We start from the raw sequence: 19765 nt of genomic DNA, 5'->3' as shown, positions 1-19765 counted from the left end.
AAAGACAATTAATTGGTCTAAGACTCAGTTTGTGTGTTATTCAGAATGTGCTTGAGTTGAAGACATTGAGGATTTATTGTTTAGGAAATTAGATCAATTACTTTATCTTTGTGTGCTCGCTTTCAGACACCTGACAGGTCTCAAGTGTACTAATCTGTAACTGGTACTGCTTTCTATTCAGGTTTTATTTAGGAGAAGTCAGAGTGGTTAGTAGGGCGGGTCTTGTGCTTTTAATTCCCCCAGATTACTTTCCATACACCGTTAGAGAACACACACACAGTCTTTATAATGCATCACAATTACATCACCTCTCTGTACACTCTGCAAACTGAATGTGAAGTCTGCTGTAGGTGTGCTTATCAAAAGGCTTCTGCCAGAGATCCAGCCCTGCACCCCTGACACGGAGATCCGCTTATTACGCACCCTATGGAAGAATATATGATGTTTCATAATTCAGTGCTTGTTCTTTTCTGCTCCTTTAAATTGAATGTTGATTAAGAGAATAATGATGCGGGGCTGATGTTAGAAGAGCATGTAGAGTTCTGCTTCTACAGGAAGAGAAATTAATCTTCTTTAACAACTTTAACCCACGTTTTCCCGAGAGAGAGAGAGAGACTGGGTGGGATAAGCATGTGGTTATTTGAAGGATGCTCATAGATCTCGTGGCTACTGAGCCTTTGCTTTCACACTCTCCCCCATCTGCAGCATGAAATTACTTTTACAATAAATTACTTAAAACATAAATAAAATATTTGACTGTGCAAATCTGTCTGCTGATATTCAGCTGTTTACTGCAGGGTGAAAAAGCAGTGTTGAAGTTTAAAGTGTTGTAGTTTTGAGGCAGCAATTTTAATTCCTACTTTCTGTTGCCTCCTAGTGGAGAGTTAGTAGACCGTTCTCTTATCCCTTATGGTGATGAAAGAGGCTTATGTGCCTGACAGGGTCGTGAGTGCAACTGCTTTATGCTGCATGTCCTATAAGCTACTGGCAGTAAGCATATAAAGGGCAAACATTGGAGTTATAACTGCTATCTTAGCCCAAAGATGTTGATATTTGTTGCTCTTGTATTCTTTGTGAATGAAACAAGAACCAGTGGCCATTGTGTTTGCTTGGTAAGAGCAGTTCAACATCGTGCATTCTAAGCCTGGCTTAGTTGACTGTTAGTATTAGACCAGATGAGACTGCTGATTGACAAAACAATTCTGCCAAAACACGTGACTTAGAGATTGAACCGTGCCTTGTAAACCTCAATGAAGTAAGCATTGGCACAGTCCCTAAAAACCTTCTTGAATGAGCATCATGTGAGCTGGTGTGTGTGTGTGCGTGTGTGTGCGTGCTTGTGTGTGTGTGTGTGGGGGTGTGTGTGTGTGTGTGTGTGTTCATGATAGTTGCCAGTGCAATGAGATTTAGCATGTGTTGAAGAGATTTTCACATTCAAAATCATGTACTCAATGGAAGGGAATTTCATTGAGATGTTTTTTTTAGACACGTGGATGCTAATGCATGTAAACTATCATATTAGTGAGAACTTTTACGCACATCTGTTATATTTATGTGTTTGATGTTTCTTAATTTTTTTATTTGCTTCTGCTTTAGAAGTGAGTTTTGAGCATGGAGTGTCTAAGGCATTAAAAACTACTGCTGACATACGTGGACACACAGCGGAACACAAACACAAATGATTCATACCAACTGAGTAAAAAACAACAATATACCAAAGTGTTGCTGTGTGGTGGAACTAATTTAGAGAAATCTAAGTCCTAGTTTGGAAGGACATTTTTGCAGATGAGAATATTCTTAGATAAATATGAACATGGCTGTAATCATATCAGCCCATTGATGAGCTTAAATAAACATAAGTTACTCAAATAAAAATAAAATATATTCGTTGTACTAATGAGGGATTTTGTGGACTCTTCCCAATCTCTTCTAAGTTTAGCCTATTCTGATTTCTTGTTAACAACAAATATCAACAAACTACTGCCTCCTACTTCCTTTTATAAACTAAACATTTAAAAGTTGAACTAGAGCACCTTGCTGCTTCCTGCTTTTACTCAGTGCTCACTCATTTTTTAAAAGTAGCAATCTTGAACACTAGACATGACATCAGTTTCCTTTTTAAAATCATCCTACACCTTTTGTGCTTCCTCTGACCAAACTTTAAATTTAATTTTAAACACAAATTTAATTTTAAACACTCTTTAATGAAAATAGCTGACTGAGAGACTTTCACACCGATGAGTTTTGGTGTCAGTAATAAACTCAATAGCTCGAATATATATAAAAAGTGGGCGGTAGTCAGTGCTAAAAAATTGCCTCAGTAAAACCATTCTGTTACGCTGTGATCATTTTCACCACAGAGTAAAGTTACTTGGACATGTAATTGTACAGCTAATCACACAGGAGCAAAGTCACAAAGCTACATTGTTGACTGTAAAGTGGTAAATTTATTCTTACCAAAATTTGAGTGTCAAAATCTCAAACTGCATAGACAGATCTGCTCCTAAAATAGTACAAACAAGCAAATAGCTTTGCAGCTCTTTGCACTGAAACAGTTGCCCCACATTAGAATGAGTTAATTTGCATATATTAAAGAACAAATCTGCCCATATTTATGTATCTTTATGTAAAGTACATCAAAAGCAAATAAAGATTTACATTCTGAAAGACTGCCTCTCTTTGAAATTAATTTTCCCAGCAGTCTCTGTTTTGGGGGAAAAAAAACAACAACATATCTGTTAAAGTTGTAGTTGGGCAGGAACAGACTGACTGATTAGTTTATTCCTAAATACTTAATTAATCTTATAAGCGATAAATCTGTATTTGCATTTTTTTAATTTTATTTCCCAACTAGGAAGTCGATTATTATTGAAATGTTACAAATATAATCTGACAAAATCTTATTTATTACAGTGTTATTTGCGTTTTGCAACATCATAAATATACAATGCAACATGTTCACTCTCACAGAAAATGTATCTATAATCAGGAGATTTTTAATCCACAGATATCCCCTAGAGCTGCAACAACGCCTAAACAACTCCTTTAACATAATAATAATAATAATAATAATAATTTAATGTTGAGCCATGCGTTGCCATAAAGCAGCAAGGACAAAGTGAGAACAAGATCATCTGTATATGAGAATAAAAGGAGATGGGGAGTACAAACACTCCATGCAAACAATGCATAAAAATATACCTCAGCTGAGATGCAGTTTTTTGTAATTCCAACATCTCTAATTGTGAAAATGTGTTCATAGATGTTAGTTTTGATTCACAATAAAAATTTTATAAGAAATGTAAATTGTTAGTAATTTTTATCACCATTATTATATCATTCATCCATCGTCTACACCAGCTTATGCCTGCAGGGTTGTGGGAATAATAATAATAATAATAATAATAATAATAATAATAATAATAATAATATGATGCCACTGTAGATTTCTCCACCATTAGAGTTGATTTGAAATGCCACAATGACAGCAGAACACACCCCCTTTTGAATAAGGATTATTGTTTTTTCCCCCTCTGAATTATTTTTCATATCTGCTAATCCTTGGCAGGATGCAGACCTTTTTGAAAATTAGGTGCAACACAGCTGTGTGCTGATGGAGGGAGAGAGAGCTCTGCAGGAGTTAACGGTAATGCTCTGACAGGGGCCTAGAGAAAGGTAAATCGGTTTGTGTAGTGGGGATTAAGGGCACTGTAACACAACTGAGAGGGGAATAAAAAAAACACTTATTATAGAGCTGACATTTTGATCACATAGACATTCTGAGACTGGACTGTCATGATAACCGTTTGCTTTTAGAACTCTTCAGTCTGAAACCCCTTGATTTTTGTTGGACATTTTTCTTATAATTTTTTTTACCAGAAACCTAGGCAGAATTTTTCTCAAATAATTTTCTGACTGCAATTGGAAGGTTTTGAAACGATGATTCCTCCTAAACTGCTCATCTACCGCCGCACGCACTGCGATGTTAACTTGGAGAACCTCCAGGAGACTTGGAGGCGAAAGAAGTCTTGCGGAGAGCTCTTTCAGAATGGCTATAGGGTGAGGCAGAGCCATCATGGCCAGGATGACAAGAGAGGGCAGACTGGATTTTACCATACACTTTGGTCCTGCATGCACATTCTCTCCAACTGGGGTAAGAGCCTGAGCACTGACGTATGTGCAATCTGGAGCTGTGGTTTTATTTAGTAGTCTGATAAATATTTAATAAAATGGTCAGACATTTTTGATTGTGCAGAATGGAAATTCTTATCACAGCAATTTACTTTGGTCCTAAAGATGTACACACATTTCTCATGGGATTAGAGCGGTTACAGCAAACAACAATGATGATTTGCTGGTCCTTCATGGAGTCTTTTTCCACATAACACCCCTACTAACGTTTGTCATTGTATGAATATTTTCCCAGCCATGACTAAATCATTTTCTGCCGTTTGTGTCTATCCAAACCCTTCATTTTGAAGTTTAGTTTTATTCCTTAAAATTCTTTCTTTCTGTTGTACATTGTATTCTCACCCCCTTTCTGTATGTGTTTCTGTTTCAAACAGGCTTAAGATTTCTGAGAGCACTCAGACTGATTCAGTTCTCAGAAATATTACAGTTCCTAAATATTTTGAAAACAAGGTAAGGAATTTTTTTTTATGTATTAAAACTTGAAACAATAATTTCAATTTTTACCACCTTAATGTTTATATCCAATAATCTTCATCTTATATTGACTCAACTTTTATACATATTTAAGAACTAATTGTAATCATTTCTCTGCATGCAAATATAACATTAAAGTTAAAAGCTACATATGTATTTAAAAGGTATTTTGCTTTTACATTAAGAATTTATATCTTTTCTCTTTGATTATTATTTATGCTAATTTTGATTGGCCAGTTGGACGTATGGAACCAGTTGTTGTTGTCAGGTGTTTCTCTATAATTTGTCTGATTGTTTGTCTCCAAACCAGCAATTCCATCAAGCTGGTGAACTTGTGTTCCATCTTTATAAGTACGTGGCTCACGGCGGCTGGATTTATACATCTGGTAGGTAAACTTGGCAAAGTAATCATCTTATTCACTTCATAGAAAAATTATTTTTGACATATGAGCAACAGAAATTTTCACCAGGTGTTATTTTGAAGCCCTGTTTGGTAATTAATGTTCTTTATAGCTGTGCAGAGATAAAATCAATATGTAAATAATGACAATGGCTCAAAGCTGTTCTTCCCTATTTATCTTGTTTCTTTCATTAAATGCTGCCGACCACTAACAAGTCAAACAAAGAAATTGACACAATTTATTTAATTTGTTATAAACTATTCAACAGACTCATTCAGCAACACACCATGCATTATAAAATATCACCACTAGGTGGTAGTCAAAGCTTGATATGATGAAAAAGACATATCCCAGCTGGCGGAATATATTCAATTCTAAGAAATTTGTTTAGGAATAATACTCTGATGAGTATTATATCAACTGCACTATTTCTGTTCCCATTTCCACTGTAGGTGGAAAACTCAGGGGATCCGTGGGAAAACTTTGAAAATTCCCAGTCGCTCTCTTACTGGGAATGCGTCTACTTGCTGATGGTGACGATGTCCACAGTGGGTTACGGGGACGTCTATGCAAAAACCACCCTGGGCCGCCTGTTCATGGTCTTCTTCATCCTTGGTGGTTTGGTAAAATCAAACTTTTCTTTACGCCCTTCCCTCACATTTATATCCTGCCTCAATAGATTATTTAGACCTATTTGAAATCATGACTATGATATGTTAACAAAGTATGTTTTTAAAATAATTTAATCTCTGTTGCCTTTACCTGTACTTGTTATTTATCTGTCAGTATCCTCATGTTCAGCCTACTGTATCCTGTCTGCTCTAGTTATAGGTCCCGGTGTTTCTTTGTCTGCTCTCCTTATGTGTCCCTCCTATATCTGTTGGATTAAAGTATATGCTTCTGTTTCATAATATTGTTATATTATTCTCTTATAAAAGCAGTTGCGGTTTCAGGACACCCCTCCTTCCGTGTCTACTCCCACATTTCCAACAAACACAGGGGCAGGGAGATGAGGCTCAGGTCAGCCTGACTGGTCCCACAGCAACCCCCTCCCCTCCGCCTCCCTCACCTCTTTACAATCTAGTATCCTGTTGGGCTGCCACAAGGACATTAACGTAAACACAGGCATGCAAGAATGCGCACACCTGTAAGCACTCATGAGCACCGGCACACAGCTGGAGGGCCTCTGGGTTAAGGATTTACCCTCATCACAGTTAGTTTTTCTTTCTTTTTTTTTTTTTTCTGAATTTGGATCCGTGACAGTTTAAATATTGCCTACACATGTGTGACGATATGTAGCTTCGTGCCCATGATGATAGATGGTGTGTTTTTCAGAGAGCTGAAAGCTCTGGATGTCTTTATGTAAGCAACTTAGCATGCTTTCTGTCAGCAGCAGTGGCTGAAAAATGATTCCAATCTGGAGCAGTTTTAGAAACATAGATCAAATTAAACCCCTAACTTTACTACTTACTTTAGATGATCCAATTTGACATTTTGGTCTGATATCCAAATTCCGTTGTTGCTAAGCTTTGACCTGATTTCTCATTAAAAACTATACCTATCGGTTTTACTTGTAGCCTCCCTGATTTAAGTGGTCATTAATAATGACAGTGTTGTTTTTATTCAGCCCAGTGATGACTTGCAATGTGTGTGTGAGAGAGAGTAGTTGCTGCAAAACACTTTTACTAATGTAAAATGAATGAAATGATTAGGAAAGGAAACTTTGTATACATCCTTTATGAGTAATTAGTACAATAAGCACAGTTAACGTAACATTCACCGCAGTGTGTATTCTCTAGAGCAGTGGTTCTTAAACTGTGGTAAAAGCACCTGCGGTGGTACTTGGGCTGCTTTTGGTGCTTCCCAGAAAAAAATTTGATAATTGTAATTTGCAAGGCAAAACCGCCTGTGATCTAGAACTTGTCTAGAACAGACAAAGAATGTGTTTTCCATGCACATTTTTCACTTCTTTAAGCTCTTCTCTAAATAAAAATGCAGTGAAATAAATTATAAAGTCTGCTTCAGTATTAAGCTGAAGCAGACAGAAATTTAATAGGACCAAGTGCCGGTGGCTGTTTGTGCTGGGAACAAGTCCAAGCACAGTCTAGCCATTTTCCAACTTAAAAATTATTATTATTATTATTATTTTTTATCAATATGCTCAGTGACCAACATGCCTGCTATTAGCAATGCAAGCTAAAATGTGTGCATTTTTCTAAATGTGTAATTTGAAAGGCTAACTACATGTTCGGCAACAGATGAATAGTATTATATTGGAAAACAATTTGAAGAGATAAAAATAAAGGTGTTTGTTAATTCAGAGCAGCCATGTTATATCCTAATGTCAGCATTGATGTGAAAGAAATTGACTAAAACCTTAAGAGTATGACCTTAAGGTGAAGGAGTGAAATGTTTAGTCCGTGCTGATGCTGTCTAACTCTCAGCCTGAATAGATAGAATAGGAATATCCTTTCATTTCCCAGGATGCTTAAATTTCTGCTGTCATCCCTTCGTTAAAAACCCAGTTTTTCCTAATATTGCTGTTCTTCATTTGACTTAATTTGTATCCTAAAAATCGCTAGCTTTGAATCTTTAAGATACAATAACAACTTCCACCTCAAAGAGTGCTGTGGGTAGTTTTTTTTTTTATTATTATTTTTTTACATTTACATTTCTGAATGTCCAGTCAGTAATTAGAGCCAGTCAAACTTAAAAGTTGTCTGAGCTGATCAGCCTAATTCTCATGCATGTCCCTCTCCTAATAGTTTTATGGAATATTTTTAAGCTTTTACTGATAAATGAACAATGACTGACCTAATGACGGCCTTCCTACTGAATACAACCCGGATACCTTTCGAAGCTGCGTAACTTTGCAAAATGCATCCAGCTCATTCTCTAGCCCAACAAATGAGTCTTGATGTGTTTTGCAGCTGTGAACCATCAGGTGGGCCTTTTCAAATCAACCTGCCAGATCATCTGTGTTTGTTGGACAAAACATGGCACATAGGTTTCAATTTAAAATTTCTGCCACCCAGAGAGAGGTTTTTGGTGCCATCACAGACTGACAATTATTCAGCTGTGACAAAATTTGTGTCTGAAGAATCGTAACATAGTGGGGCTTAAAACATGAAATGCAATAAAATATTTTTCCATATGAAGACATTTTGCCCATATATATGAATCTTAGCGAATCTCTACAGATACAAGCAAGCAAAACATTTCCCATCTAAAAAAAACAAAGAAACAAATTGGATTCACATTCTCCACTACCCACTCTTTGGCATAGTAGTCTCTTTTTTTAGTCTCTTCATCTGTCTTCTATCTCCTCCTTAGGCCATGTTTGCCAGCTACGTCCCTGAAATCATAGAGTTAATAGGAAACCGCAAGAAATATGGTGGTTCCTATAGTGCGGTTAATGGGAGAAAGTAAGTATTCCAGATGGTTCTGCTGTTTTTAAGTGTGCGGTAGAACCCTCTCTGCATGCCTTTTTTTCTTTTTTTTTTCTGTTCCATGCATGTAGGCCATGTTTGCTCGCTACGTGCCAGAAATTGCTGCTCTCATCCTTAATCGGAAGAAATACGGAGGGAGTTATAACTCAACACGAGGCAGAAAGTAAGTTGAAATCCAGACAAGGTGTGGTTGTGTGACTAAAGTGCACCCCCTGTTTTAAGTTTATAGGATATCAGGGGCTGGTTAACGTGACATTTTATGTTCATATAGTTTGAGTACAATAGTAAGATAAAGTTAGATTAAGTCACACTGCGTGACTGGAGACCTTGGCCATCAGGACACACATGTTCATGCCCCCTCACTCTTGCTTTCACTCTTCCACTCTTTTTCTACCTACCTTTTTTTTCTGAATCTACTTCTCTCTTTCCTTCATTCAACACTTTCCTTAAGTCATCCGTGTGCTGTTTATTTTTCTTGTTTTTGTCCACCTCAACACATCTTGTGTTGCGCTATAATTTAATTTGGACAATAGAGCTTTCATGACTGCTAAACGTTTTAGTCTTGCAACACGCTGACCTGTGGTGCTTCTCTGCAATACAAATGTCCAATGCATCCATGAAGGGGTTCAGTTTAAAAAAAAAATAAATAAATAAATAAAATGAAGCAAAGAGTCATGAAATCCCTACTATCCACTTTTCAAGGATTTTCCCACGAGAGCATAGAAAGACTGAAACATCTGCAAGTGCATTATTATTGGTGGTCTTTTCAAGCATCATCAATCTCAATGACCATTGCAGGATATAAGTTCTTCTACTTTATATTTTATTTTTGTTTTTTTATTTTATTTTGCCTGAGTTAGTTCTGCATGCCTTAATCCTCTCCTCAGCTGCATCATACCTGGGATGTTCTTTACGACCTGCCGTCTCGTCGCTTTTTCATTACCTGCAAACCCGATGAAAAAGCCCTAATCGCCGTCGTTTGTCACTGCTGTAGCACATTGCATCATCCGTGCTTGACATTATTCTGGCCCTGATCTTCAGTCAGCTCCCACACCCTTGAATGCTGGATGCCTCGCTCCCATTGGAGGCTCTCAATTGCTTTTTGCTTGCTTTTTTTTTTTTTTTTGCCTGCTCGGTCCTCGGTTCTCGTGTGTGTCTGTGTGGTGTCGACGTTTTGTCTCTTGAATTTTGCCGTGCGTGTGAATTTGACTGTAAAGTCTGTGTGACTCTTTGGTCAGTTTACTATTTGTACAAGAGTGCCACAATGCTTATTGTACATTACTCCTCTTTTCCCTTTGTGGCTCAAACCTTAAGCCCCATCACACTACTGGGTATCTGCCTTTCATTTCAGTGGCATTTGTAGCGCACACAGTTTAATCACCAGGGCATGCATAATTTTTTCCACAACAAACACTTTGCTGCTTTTATACATCATGCATATTTGCACCTCTGTAACAGAAATTTATATTTAATTCAATCGTAGCTTCAACTATCTGCTCAGGCCACCCTATTCTGTCTGCACTAATGAAAATTCAGTCACCTTAGCATGTTAGTTGCGCTTTTTTAAGGGATTTTATGTCACTAGTGACCTTTACTCAACAGTAGCTGAACAGGAGTAATGGCAAGGGAAAGACATGCAGTAAATAATCGGGGACTGGAATCGAACTGGGAACAACTATGTCAAAAACTGTAGTCTCTGTAAACGGTGCTCCTGCTCTATCAGTGAGCCATGTGGCGCCCCAGCATGTTAGATGTGTGCCATGCTTTCTGAGTAATTCCACTAGTACTTATCTGACCACTTGGGGGCACTCTTAAAGCATTACATTTTATGCCCAGGTGTTTGCTATGAAGAAATAACTGAAAAGAGATGGTGATGTCATGGCAAAAAGTAATTTAGACCGATACAACACATTTTAAGCACGCCAGCGAAAAATGTATTTTTTAAACAACATGCTGTGTGTGTCCAGAGCAGACAGATAGTCCTCTTCTTTTTCTCTCTTTTCTGCTAATTTTTCATGGTACCATCTTGCCTTTTCCCTCTTTATTTCACTCCTCTCCATTGTTGCTCCCATCAATTTCAGTCACTCTTCTCAGTGGTGGACAATCTGTAGAGTCAGCAGAACAGTGAGGCTTTAAGGGAGAGGGAAAAAAAGCCTTTGTTCTGCAACATCCGCCCGTCACTGAGATAAGATTGATGAAATGTTGTTTAGCCAGAGACTTCAGCCCTCACTCGCAGAAGGGTGCTGAGTGAAGCCCTTGTCAAAACCAAGGATCATTTCTCCCTCTCACTTTATTTTTCTCCTGCTGCACTACTTTCCGTCACTCCCTTTGGTCAGACACATGGTAATAATCACAAGATACCCCCAAAACACGCAAGCTCCGAGGAGCCCTGGAGTTTTGCAGAACAAATTTAGATAAGTTTAGGAACAGACTATTATCAAAAATTGGTTTGTCATGTGGCTTTCTTGTAGTGCCTAAATTTTCATACATTACCATACAGCAGCTGTCAACACATGAAAAGCAAGCTGGAAATGAGATTAGGAGATTATTGCAACTGACTGATTATGGAGCTTTCAATCGATGAGATCATGATACATTCTAAATTATTCCAAAAGCAACCAAGGTTTCGGCTCTGCTGTCATTTAAAACAAACCTTTCAGGCTATTTGGAAGCTGGAATTACTCCTGATGTTAGATTTATGTTTAATGTTAGCTTTGGTGAAATTTCCTGCTGCACCGTAGCATACATCCATGAGCACACTGACAGCTCGTATGTTGATGTAGTAATGACAAGGGTTATGTTCTGTTGGAGTCCACTGTACTTTGGGCTCTGTGGTTTCCATTATGAGACTGTGGTTTCCATTAGTCCAGACTTCAGCCGACGGTTTGGCACGGAAACTGATTTCAATCCTGGCTGAACCTTGTAAGGGATCTTTAGGAGGAAAAAATAAAGGGTTATCCATTCGAATTGTTCAGACTGAGACATATTCACTCTGGACAAAAAGAGAAAGGCGTTACATCCTAAGGTACATAGCTTTTGCCCGTCAGAGAAGTTCTAGTATTGCCTATTGTTGTCACAGTTTCCTGAAAGCGGGTTGAAAACTTAACATTGAGTTAAAGTTGAAAATGACACATCTTTATGGCAGGCTTTACATAAATTTTCATCACTGACTTAAGGATTAGAGCAGTAGCAATTAAGTGTGTCCTCTGTTGCTGATGTTTGAGCTCTGTGTTTGTTCATTTCATGTTCCTTGTTTCCTCCAAGGACATCCCGGGATGTTGTCTATGTGCATGCTTTGTGTGCATGTGCAATTTATATACCCTGTTGCATTTAAAATGTTTGTGCTACTTGTTTTTTTTTTGCTTTGTTTTAAGTTTCTGGATTTTTACGTTTTATCGTAAAGAACTGTGTCAATAATCTTTTTTTGTTGTTTTTATTTTTTTTTGTTTTTAGGATGCAGGGCTTTAAAAAAGTATTCATCCTTCTACAACTTTATTACATTGCAATTGCTTTCTGTGGTGTATTATTGGGGGATCTTATTAGGTAGACCAACGAAAAGCAGTCCAAATTAAAAACTGCAAAATGTGATTTGTATTTGTCAAGCTTTGGCAAAGTGTGACAAAGGTTCTCGTTTTGCAGCAATTACAGCTTGAGTGTGGTATACTGTGGACATCTAGAGACTAATCTCTTTGCCGCTTCTTCATCCCAAATTACTTAAATTTATCTGGAGATGGAAAGAGTCTGCAAAAATCTATTTTCACATTTTACTACAAATTCTGAGACAGATTTGTTTCTGTACTTTGAATGGATCAGTGTGCCAAATTAACATACTGTACTCTAAACCATTTCATGGCTGTGTGTTTAGTGTTTAGAGGGATGTGCTTTGCTGGTTTTGCACACACCAAATGCTTTGGCTGTAGATATAAAAACGTTTAATTGTGGTCACTTTTAATCAGTACAACTTCTTCCATATGTTTGTGGTAACAGGACTTAAAGATTTCTTTCAGCAATGTTTTTTTCCTCAATATTCTTCCATATAACCTGGATTTTCGTAAAATGGCTTACCTAATACTGGAGATGGTTGATGTTTAAGCATTTCTGGGGCTTTCTCCCTAAACTTTCCGTTGTGTTTCTTAGTCTTTTGATAATGTTTGTTTACTGACCTTCTCTTATGTCTTTACAAAACAAACTGAGAATATGCTTGGATGAAAGAAAACCTAGATGGGCTCTATTTTCTCATTAGGTGACATGTGGAGAAAATTTGTTGCACTGGATTTTGTTTATGGGCATCAGAAGAAAGGGGACTGAATATGAATGATTGCTTTTTAGATTTTTAACCATACCAATAAAATACCTTGAGGTTTGTATTTGTAATGTGACAAGGTGTAAAAAAAGTTCATGAATACTTTTGCAAGGCACTTTAGATTCAGCAAAACTGCAAATTACATGTCAATTAGATGGGAGTAAAGTTGTTTCTTGGTCAGACAACATACATTGCTGCCTTATAGCGAGTGCAGATTGTAACCCAAAAATGTTGTTATATTTGAACCCACCTTTTGGAGAATGGAAAGTGAAAAATACAACACTATCTATGACTTTGGTCAAGTAAATATTTCTCTCAAGACTAAATATTGGTTTGATTGTGGGAAAAATATTTTTAAATGTGGAGAAATAATGTTTAATTTATCAATGTCTTAGCAACTAACATGCTAAGGTGACCTAGTCGTGGAAAAACAGCAGCAAATGCTTTTGTTTATATGTAAATACATTCTTTTTGGATGTGGCCTTTACAGCAATTTAATCTTGACCCATATCATTTCAGTTGCATATTTGGCACTTCTAATCTTATGCTCAATCAAATAGTTTTTTCTGTATAGTTTTACTGAACTAATACAGCAGCTACTCAAATAAGGGAACACTACCTATTTTTTATTTTTTACTTTTTAAGAAATGCGAAACATCTTGTGCCAGATAGAGCAAGCTTCTCGCAGACATCTCAGCTCATCAGCTAGTGAGACCACACAATTGCCTGGCCAACCATTTGATCACGACTACTCATTAGTTTCTGGTAAAGGTCAGAGGCAACATCTGTGAAGAGCATTTTGTCCCACAACATCCCAGAACTGTCATTCTCTTAATATGGCTGTCACATTGCTTTGCCAAGTCTGCTGCAGTTTAGTCCTGCCAAGGCCATATGTTTCAGTGCAGAAGACCTAGTGATCTTGAATATGGTTTTCATCTAACACCACTAAATATATTTTCCTTTGAACAAGCCAGATTGAGCCAGACTTCAGTAATGTTCTGTACAGTTTTAAGTCTTGACTTTAAAAGTTAATATCTTCACCACAGCTTCCTTTTTGTGCATAAGAGCAGTATGGTAGATTAATAGGTGATAAGATTTTACGCAGTGCAAAAATATGACAGCAAAATGGCTTTTGTAAATTTTATTTTGGAAAACATTGTGTTAATACAGATCATAATATCTATCCAACGTATTCTGAATAAACTGCACTTTAACTGAAGAGATTCAATTGTCTTCTGGCACATCAGGTATTGAAAAAGACCATGGTCATGACACAGGCTGCTGTACAGGTCTTCATAGGATACTCATTGCTGAGAGTATTGCATTTTGTTGCTCAGAGCCATTCACTCTGTTATAATACTTTTGTTTTTTTTTTCAAAATGTATTTTTAGTTATGTAGTACAATTTATCCAATAAAAAAAAAAAGGTTGGAATGAAAAAGGCTGTGTTGTCCATAGCCCTCTTCAGGAGACCCCAAATATTCTCTGTCAAATTTAGTTCAGGCGCATACCCAGCCTACTAAAAATCTTTAATTGTCTTGTCGCCAAACAATTCTAACATGGCTTGTGATGTATACCTGGAGACAATAAAGCTTCTGGGTCAGAAGTAAATGTTATTTTATTGGTATTTCGAAGTATTAATAATTTCATCTCTCTTGTGAAAACCCCAATTTCAATAATAATAATAATAATAATAATAAAGTAACCCAAGAGAATGACGCCACCATTCCCACATTTTACTGTGGAAGTCATGTTCATTTGTTGATACTCAGTGTTGTTGTTTTTGCTGACGTTACATTTTGCAATCCTGGCCCAAAGGTTTTGGTTTGGTTTCATCAGATCATAACATGTTTTTCGACAAGCTTTCCAGGCATTTTTGCAATGGTTGTTTTGCTTTGAGAGAAAAGTAAACTGTTTATCCTAGATCTGTGGAGAATACAGTAAGTTGTTGCCACATTGACATTCAGTGTTGCTGTCTGCCTCTTGGCAGTCTCCTAACCAATTACTTTTTGCCATGCTAATATTGTCCCGTATTTTCTATATTTATTCACGATTTTCCCTGTTGTGCCATGGTGGGATTTTTTTGTACCCTCATACAGAGAGGTCTCTTTAATCCTTTGCAACTTGTCTGCAAACTATGGGTTTAAGCCAAGGTTGCTCTTGTATATTAAAATCTAAAATCCAAGTAGGACAGCTGACCTTTATTTCAAGTTAATCAGATTCAACATAATTTATGATAGGTGTGAACTCCAGAAGACTGCTTAAAATAACCAGAAGGTGTTCTGACAAAATATTAGTTGAAGGGTGGTCCTCTCCTATGCAGTAAGAATTCAGAAAAAATATATTTAATTGACTTACAGGGTCACTTTGGAACAAAAAACAAATTGAAACCATAACATATGCGGAAACGAGCCCGACTTACTGCCGGCAATGCGGACCAGACTCTGACACCGGTCATACAGGGACCTGACAGCCCGTATCAAAGGGCCCGGTACCCATACTCCCGGAGAACCCCCACAGGGTCCCCCGAGGGACACGGTCGAACGCCTTCTCCAAGTCCACAAAACACATGTAGACTGGTTGGGTGAACTCCCATGCACCCTCCAGGACCCTGCTGAGGGTGTAGAGCTGGTCCAGTGTTCCACGACCAGGATGAAAACCACACTGCTCTTCCTGAATCCGAGGTTCGACTATCCGACGGACCCTCCTCTCCAGGACCCCTGAATTGACCTTACCAGGGAGGCTTAAGAGTGTGACCCCCCTATAATTGGAGCACACCCTCCGGTCCCCCTTTTTAAACAGGGGACCACCACCCCAGTCTGCCAATCCAGGGGAACTGCCCCCGATGTCCATGCGATATTGCAGAGTCGCGTGAGCCAACACAACCCTACAACATCCAGAGCCTTAAGGAACTCCGGTCGGATCTCATCTACCCCCGGGGCCCTGCCACTGAGGAGCTTTTTGACCACCTCGGCGACCTTGTTCCCAGAGACTGGAGAGCCCAACCCAGAGTCCCCAGGCTCAGCTTCCTCAACAGAAGGCATGTTGGTGGGATTGAGGAGGTCTTCGAAGTATTCTGCCCACCGGCCCACAACGTCCCGAGTTGAGGTCAGCAACACACCATCCCACTGTAAACGGTGTTGGTGCTGCACTGCTTCCCCCTCCTGAGACGCCGAATGGTGGACCAGAATCGCCTTGAAGCCGTACGGAAGTCTTTCTCCATGACCTCTTCAAACTCCTCCCACGCCCTAGTTTTTGCCTCAGCGACCACCTGAGCCGCATGCCGCTTCACCGCCGGTACCCATCAGCTGCGTCTGGAGTCCACAGGCCAAAAAGGCCCGATAGGACTCCTTCTTCAGCTTGACAGCATCCCTCACCGAAGGTGTCCACCAACGGGTTCGAGGGTTGTCGCCGTGGCAGGCACCAACAACCTTGCGGCCGCAGCTACGATAAGCCGCCTCTGCAGTGGAGGCACGGAATATGGTCCACTCAGACTCGATGTCCCCAACCTCCCCCGGAACGTGTTTGAAGTTCTGCCGGAGATGGGAGTTAAAGCTCCGTCTCACAGGGGACTCCGCCAGACGTTTCCAGCAGACCCTCACTACACGTTTGGGCCTGCCAGGTCTGACCGGCTTCCTCCCCCACCACCGGAGCCAACTCACCGTCAGGTAGTGGTCAGTGGACAGCCTACAACAGCCTACAACCTCTCTTCACCCGAGTGTCCAAGACATACGGCCGCAGATCAGATGAAACAATGACAAAATCGATCAACGAACTGCTGCCTAGGGTGTCCTGGTGCCAACTGCACATATGGACACCCTTATAATTGAACATGGTGTTCGTGATGGACAATCCGTGATGAGCACAGAAGTTCAACATCAGAACACCACTCGAGTTCAGATCGGGGGGGCCGTTCCTCCCAACCACACCCCTCCAGGTCTCACCGTCATTGCCCACGTGAGCGTTGAAGTCCCCCAGTAGAACAAGGGAGTCCCCAGGAGGGGCACTCTCCAGTACCGCCTCTAAGGACTCCAAAATGGGTGGGTAATCTGAACTGTTGTTCGGCCCGTAAGCACAGACAACAGTCAGAACCCGTCCCCCCACCTGTAGGCGGAGGGAGGCTACTCTCTCGTTCACCGGGGTAAACCCCAACGTACAGGCGCCGAGATGGGGGCAACAAGTATGCCCACTCCTGCCCTGCGCCTCTCACCGTGGGCAACTCCAGAGTGGAAGTATGTCCAGCCCCTCTCAAGGAGACTGGTTCCAGAACCAGAGCCATGCATCGAGGTGAGACCAACTATTTCTAGCCAAAACCTCTCAGCCTCGCACATTAGCTCCGGTTCCTTCCCCACCAGAGAGGTGACGTTGCACGTCCCAAGAGCCAGCTTCTGCAGCCGAGCATCAGACCGCCAGGGTCCCCTCCCTCAGCTGCTGCCCGTTACACACTGCACCCAACCCCTTTGGCCCCTCCGGCAGGTGGTGAGCCCATTGGAAGGGGGACCCACGTCTCCTCTTCGGGCTGAGCCCAGCTGGGCTCCATGGGTAAAAGCCTGGCCACCAGGCGCTCGCCATCGTGCCCCACCTCCAGGCCTGGCTCCAGAGTGGGACCCCGGTGACCCGCGTCCGGGCGAGGGAACGCTAGATCCAAGGTTGTTGTGCATCATAAGGGGTCTTCAGGCTGCGCTTTGTCTGGTTCCTCACCTAGGACCTGTCTGCCTTGGGTGACCCTACCAGGGGCATAAAGCCCCAGACAGCTTTAGCAGGTTAGATTTGTGGCACAAAAAAAGAAAGTAATTGTCTGAAGCACCACATGGTCAAACATAACAATATTTCAATTTCTTTCTAAAGCAGTTAACATTTTTCACTTGATCGCAGGGTACTCAGAGGAAAAACAGGGACGCAGCCTTAACCCTAAGAACCATCTTAAGCAACTCCTGTCTCCTTTTTGGCTGTAATCAGCTCTGCGCATTTTCTGTCAGATTCCCCAGTCATAATGCTGAAAGTTGCCAAGGAGCTGCCAAATACTCTGGTCCTGTTTAGAGTCTCTGTCAGCCACAGGCCTCTGAATCATTTTGAGAGTTTTAGTAATGCGCTGTATAAAAGCACGGGGTTATTGATGTATATGTCTTTGTCAAAATCATTTCTGCTCACAAAGGGCTGGTTTGGCTGAAGTGACAGTTTTTATATTGAGAACGGATGACAGTCCAAGCATTGTGGGATTTGTGATTATATCTTAGATTTTCTGTAGTGGTGCAGAGTTAAGTATTTGATTGCACTGAATTTAACTTCTTCCATTAAATGGGGGTGAGGGGATTCACTCACATGGCAACAAAGATATAATTCAGTTACTGGTTTGCTTTGAAAATGCATTACTTAACATTGAGGTTGAGGCCTTTTTTCACTTTCTATTTGAGCTAATGTTGTACTGCTTTGGTTTGTCTGATTTTCTTTGGGAGACATGCCAGTGTCTGCAGTGATTTATGCTGGCCACTCAAGATGTGTTCCCCCCTTTCAGGCACATTGTGGTCTGTGGTCATATTACCCTCGAAAGTGTCTCCAACTTCCTCAAAGACTTCCTACACAAGGACAGGGATGATGTCAATGTAGAAATTGTTTTTCTCCATAAGTAAGTTCATCTTTTCCTTCTTCAAATATGTAGGGCAGTGCAGAATGTTATGCTTTATAGAAGGTGTCCTCACATTTTCTAATCCTTTTTATTGTGTTCTCTGTATGATAGTATTTCCCCTAATCTTGAGCTGGAAGCCTTGTTCAAACGCCATTTTACTCAAGTCGAGTTCTACCAGGGATCGGTTCTCAACCCTCATGATTTGGCCCGAGTAAAGGTATCATTCCTGACCAAATCCCTCAAAATCCAAACAACACTCAGACAGCCACGATCAAGCTTACTTTTAAATTGAGTTTTTGAAAATAGAGAGCATTCATTCTGCATACCGTTCAAGTTTGAAAAAGGCATTTTGCAAAAAATAATAACATGCTTTCAAAAACAGATGGTGGTAAAAACAAAAGACTGGATAAAATATGTATTCTGTTTGCCATTATTGTGTTTTAAAACCATTTGCTTATTTGGTTCTTCCCACAAAGATCGAGTCAGCGGATGTGTTAGAATTATTATTTAATCTTTCTTATATGAAGCTTATAGTGTTATGCCACTTTTAGAAGTTTGTTCTGTCTGTTGTTCGTTCACTTCTTGTGTTGCAGAAGATAGCGGCAGAACAAGAACACACCCCAACGACCTCGAGGAGAATGTGCTGTTCAAGTTATCTTATATGGATAAGAGTTTGCTGTGTCAAACAGAGTATACTTCCCCCCCCCTTAGCTCCATGTAATTAGGGCATTCCTGCTCTAATAAAAGAGCGAGGTGAGCAGAGAAACTTCAGAGTGTTGGTCGGAGATTGTAACTGAAGCTTCTCTGAGGCACTCTCCTCGCGAGTAAAAACTATTTACTGACTCTTTGTCTCTGTTTTTTGCAGTGTGTAAGAAATGTCTAGTGTTTGAACCTGACATTTAATTGGTCCTTCGAGCCGGATTCCGATACACCAGACGATTCCAGCGAGTGAGTAAAAAAAAACCAGGAAGTCTGTGCACAGCATTTAAGACCCTTTCCGGGACTGGTCCTTTTTTCTCACGAGCTGGAGTCCGACGGTTGACGGTTTTCCTCAGAGACTGGAGACACAGTGAGTAGTTTCAGTTTAAAACCAGTATGTATGGGAACGGTAAAAAATTGGAATAAAACCAGTTAAAGTCCGCGGATGCCACACTCCTCTAACTATAAGTTAAAATCTGTGTGGGACGGCGGCGTCCTCTGGTAAGAAATTAAAACCCTGAGAATCCTAGGCACTATCAGGTAAAATAAAAGCAGTTAAAGTCCGCGGGAGGGCAGACTCCCCTAACTCTATCAATCAATAAATCAATCAAATTTTATTTGTA

General features: G+C 40.0%; 1 protein-coding gene across 24 annotated transcripts in view; it reads left to right on the top strand.

Moving 5' to 3' along the window:
• The window catches only part of kcnma1a (potassium large conductance calcium-activated channel, subfamily M, alpha member 1a), a 166117-nt gene that overhangs the window by 86135 nt on the left and 60217 nt on the right, over positions 1-19765 (top strand). For all 24 annotated transcript variants that reach the window (XM_081616491.1, XM_081616490.1, XM_017308918.2 and 21 more), the window contains exons 6-12: positions 4566-4641; positions 4976-5051; positions 5519-5689; positions 8400-8491; positions 18333-18443; positions 18555-18660; positions 18920-18935. In XM_081616491.1, the coding sequence (XP_081472617.1) occupies positions 4566-4641; positions 4976-5051; positions 5519-5689; positions 8400-8491; positions 18333-18443; positions 18555-18660; positions 18920-18935 (648 nt within the window). The remainder of the gene's footprint in view (positions 1-4565; positions 4642-4975; positions 5052-5518; positions 5690-8399; positions 8492-18332; positions 18444-18554; positions 18661-18919; positions 18936-19765) is intronic.

This window comes from Poecilia reticulata, chromosome 15, assembly GCF_904066995.2.
Source record: "Poecilia reticulata chromosome 15, P_reticulata-male-v2, whole genome shotgun sequence".
NCBI classification, from domain to species: Eukaryota; Metazoa; Chordata; class Actinopteri; order Cyprinodontiformes; family Poeciliidae; genus Poecilia; species Poecilia reticulata.
This window is presented reverse-complemented; position numbering and strand designations above follow the sequence as displayed.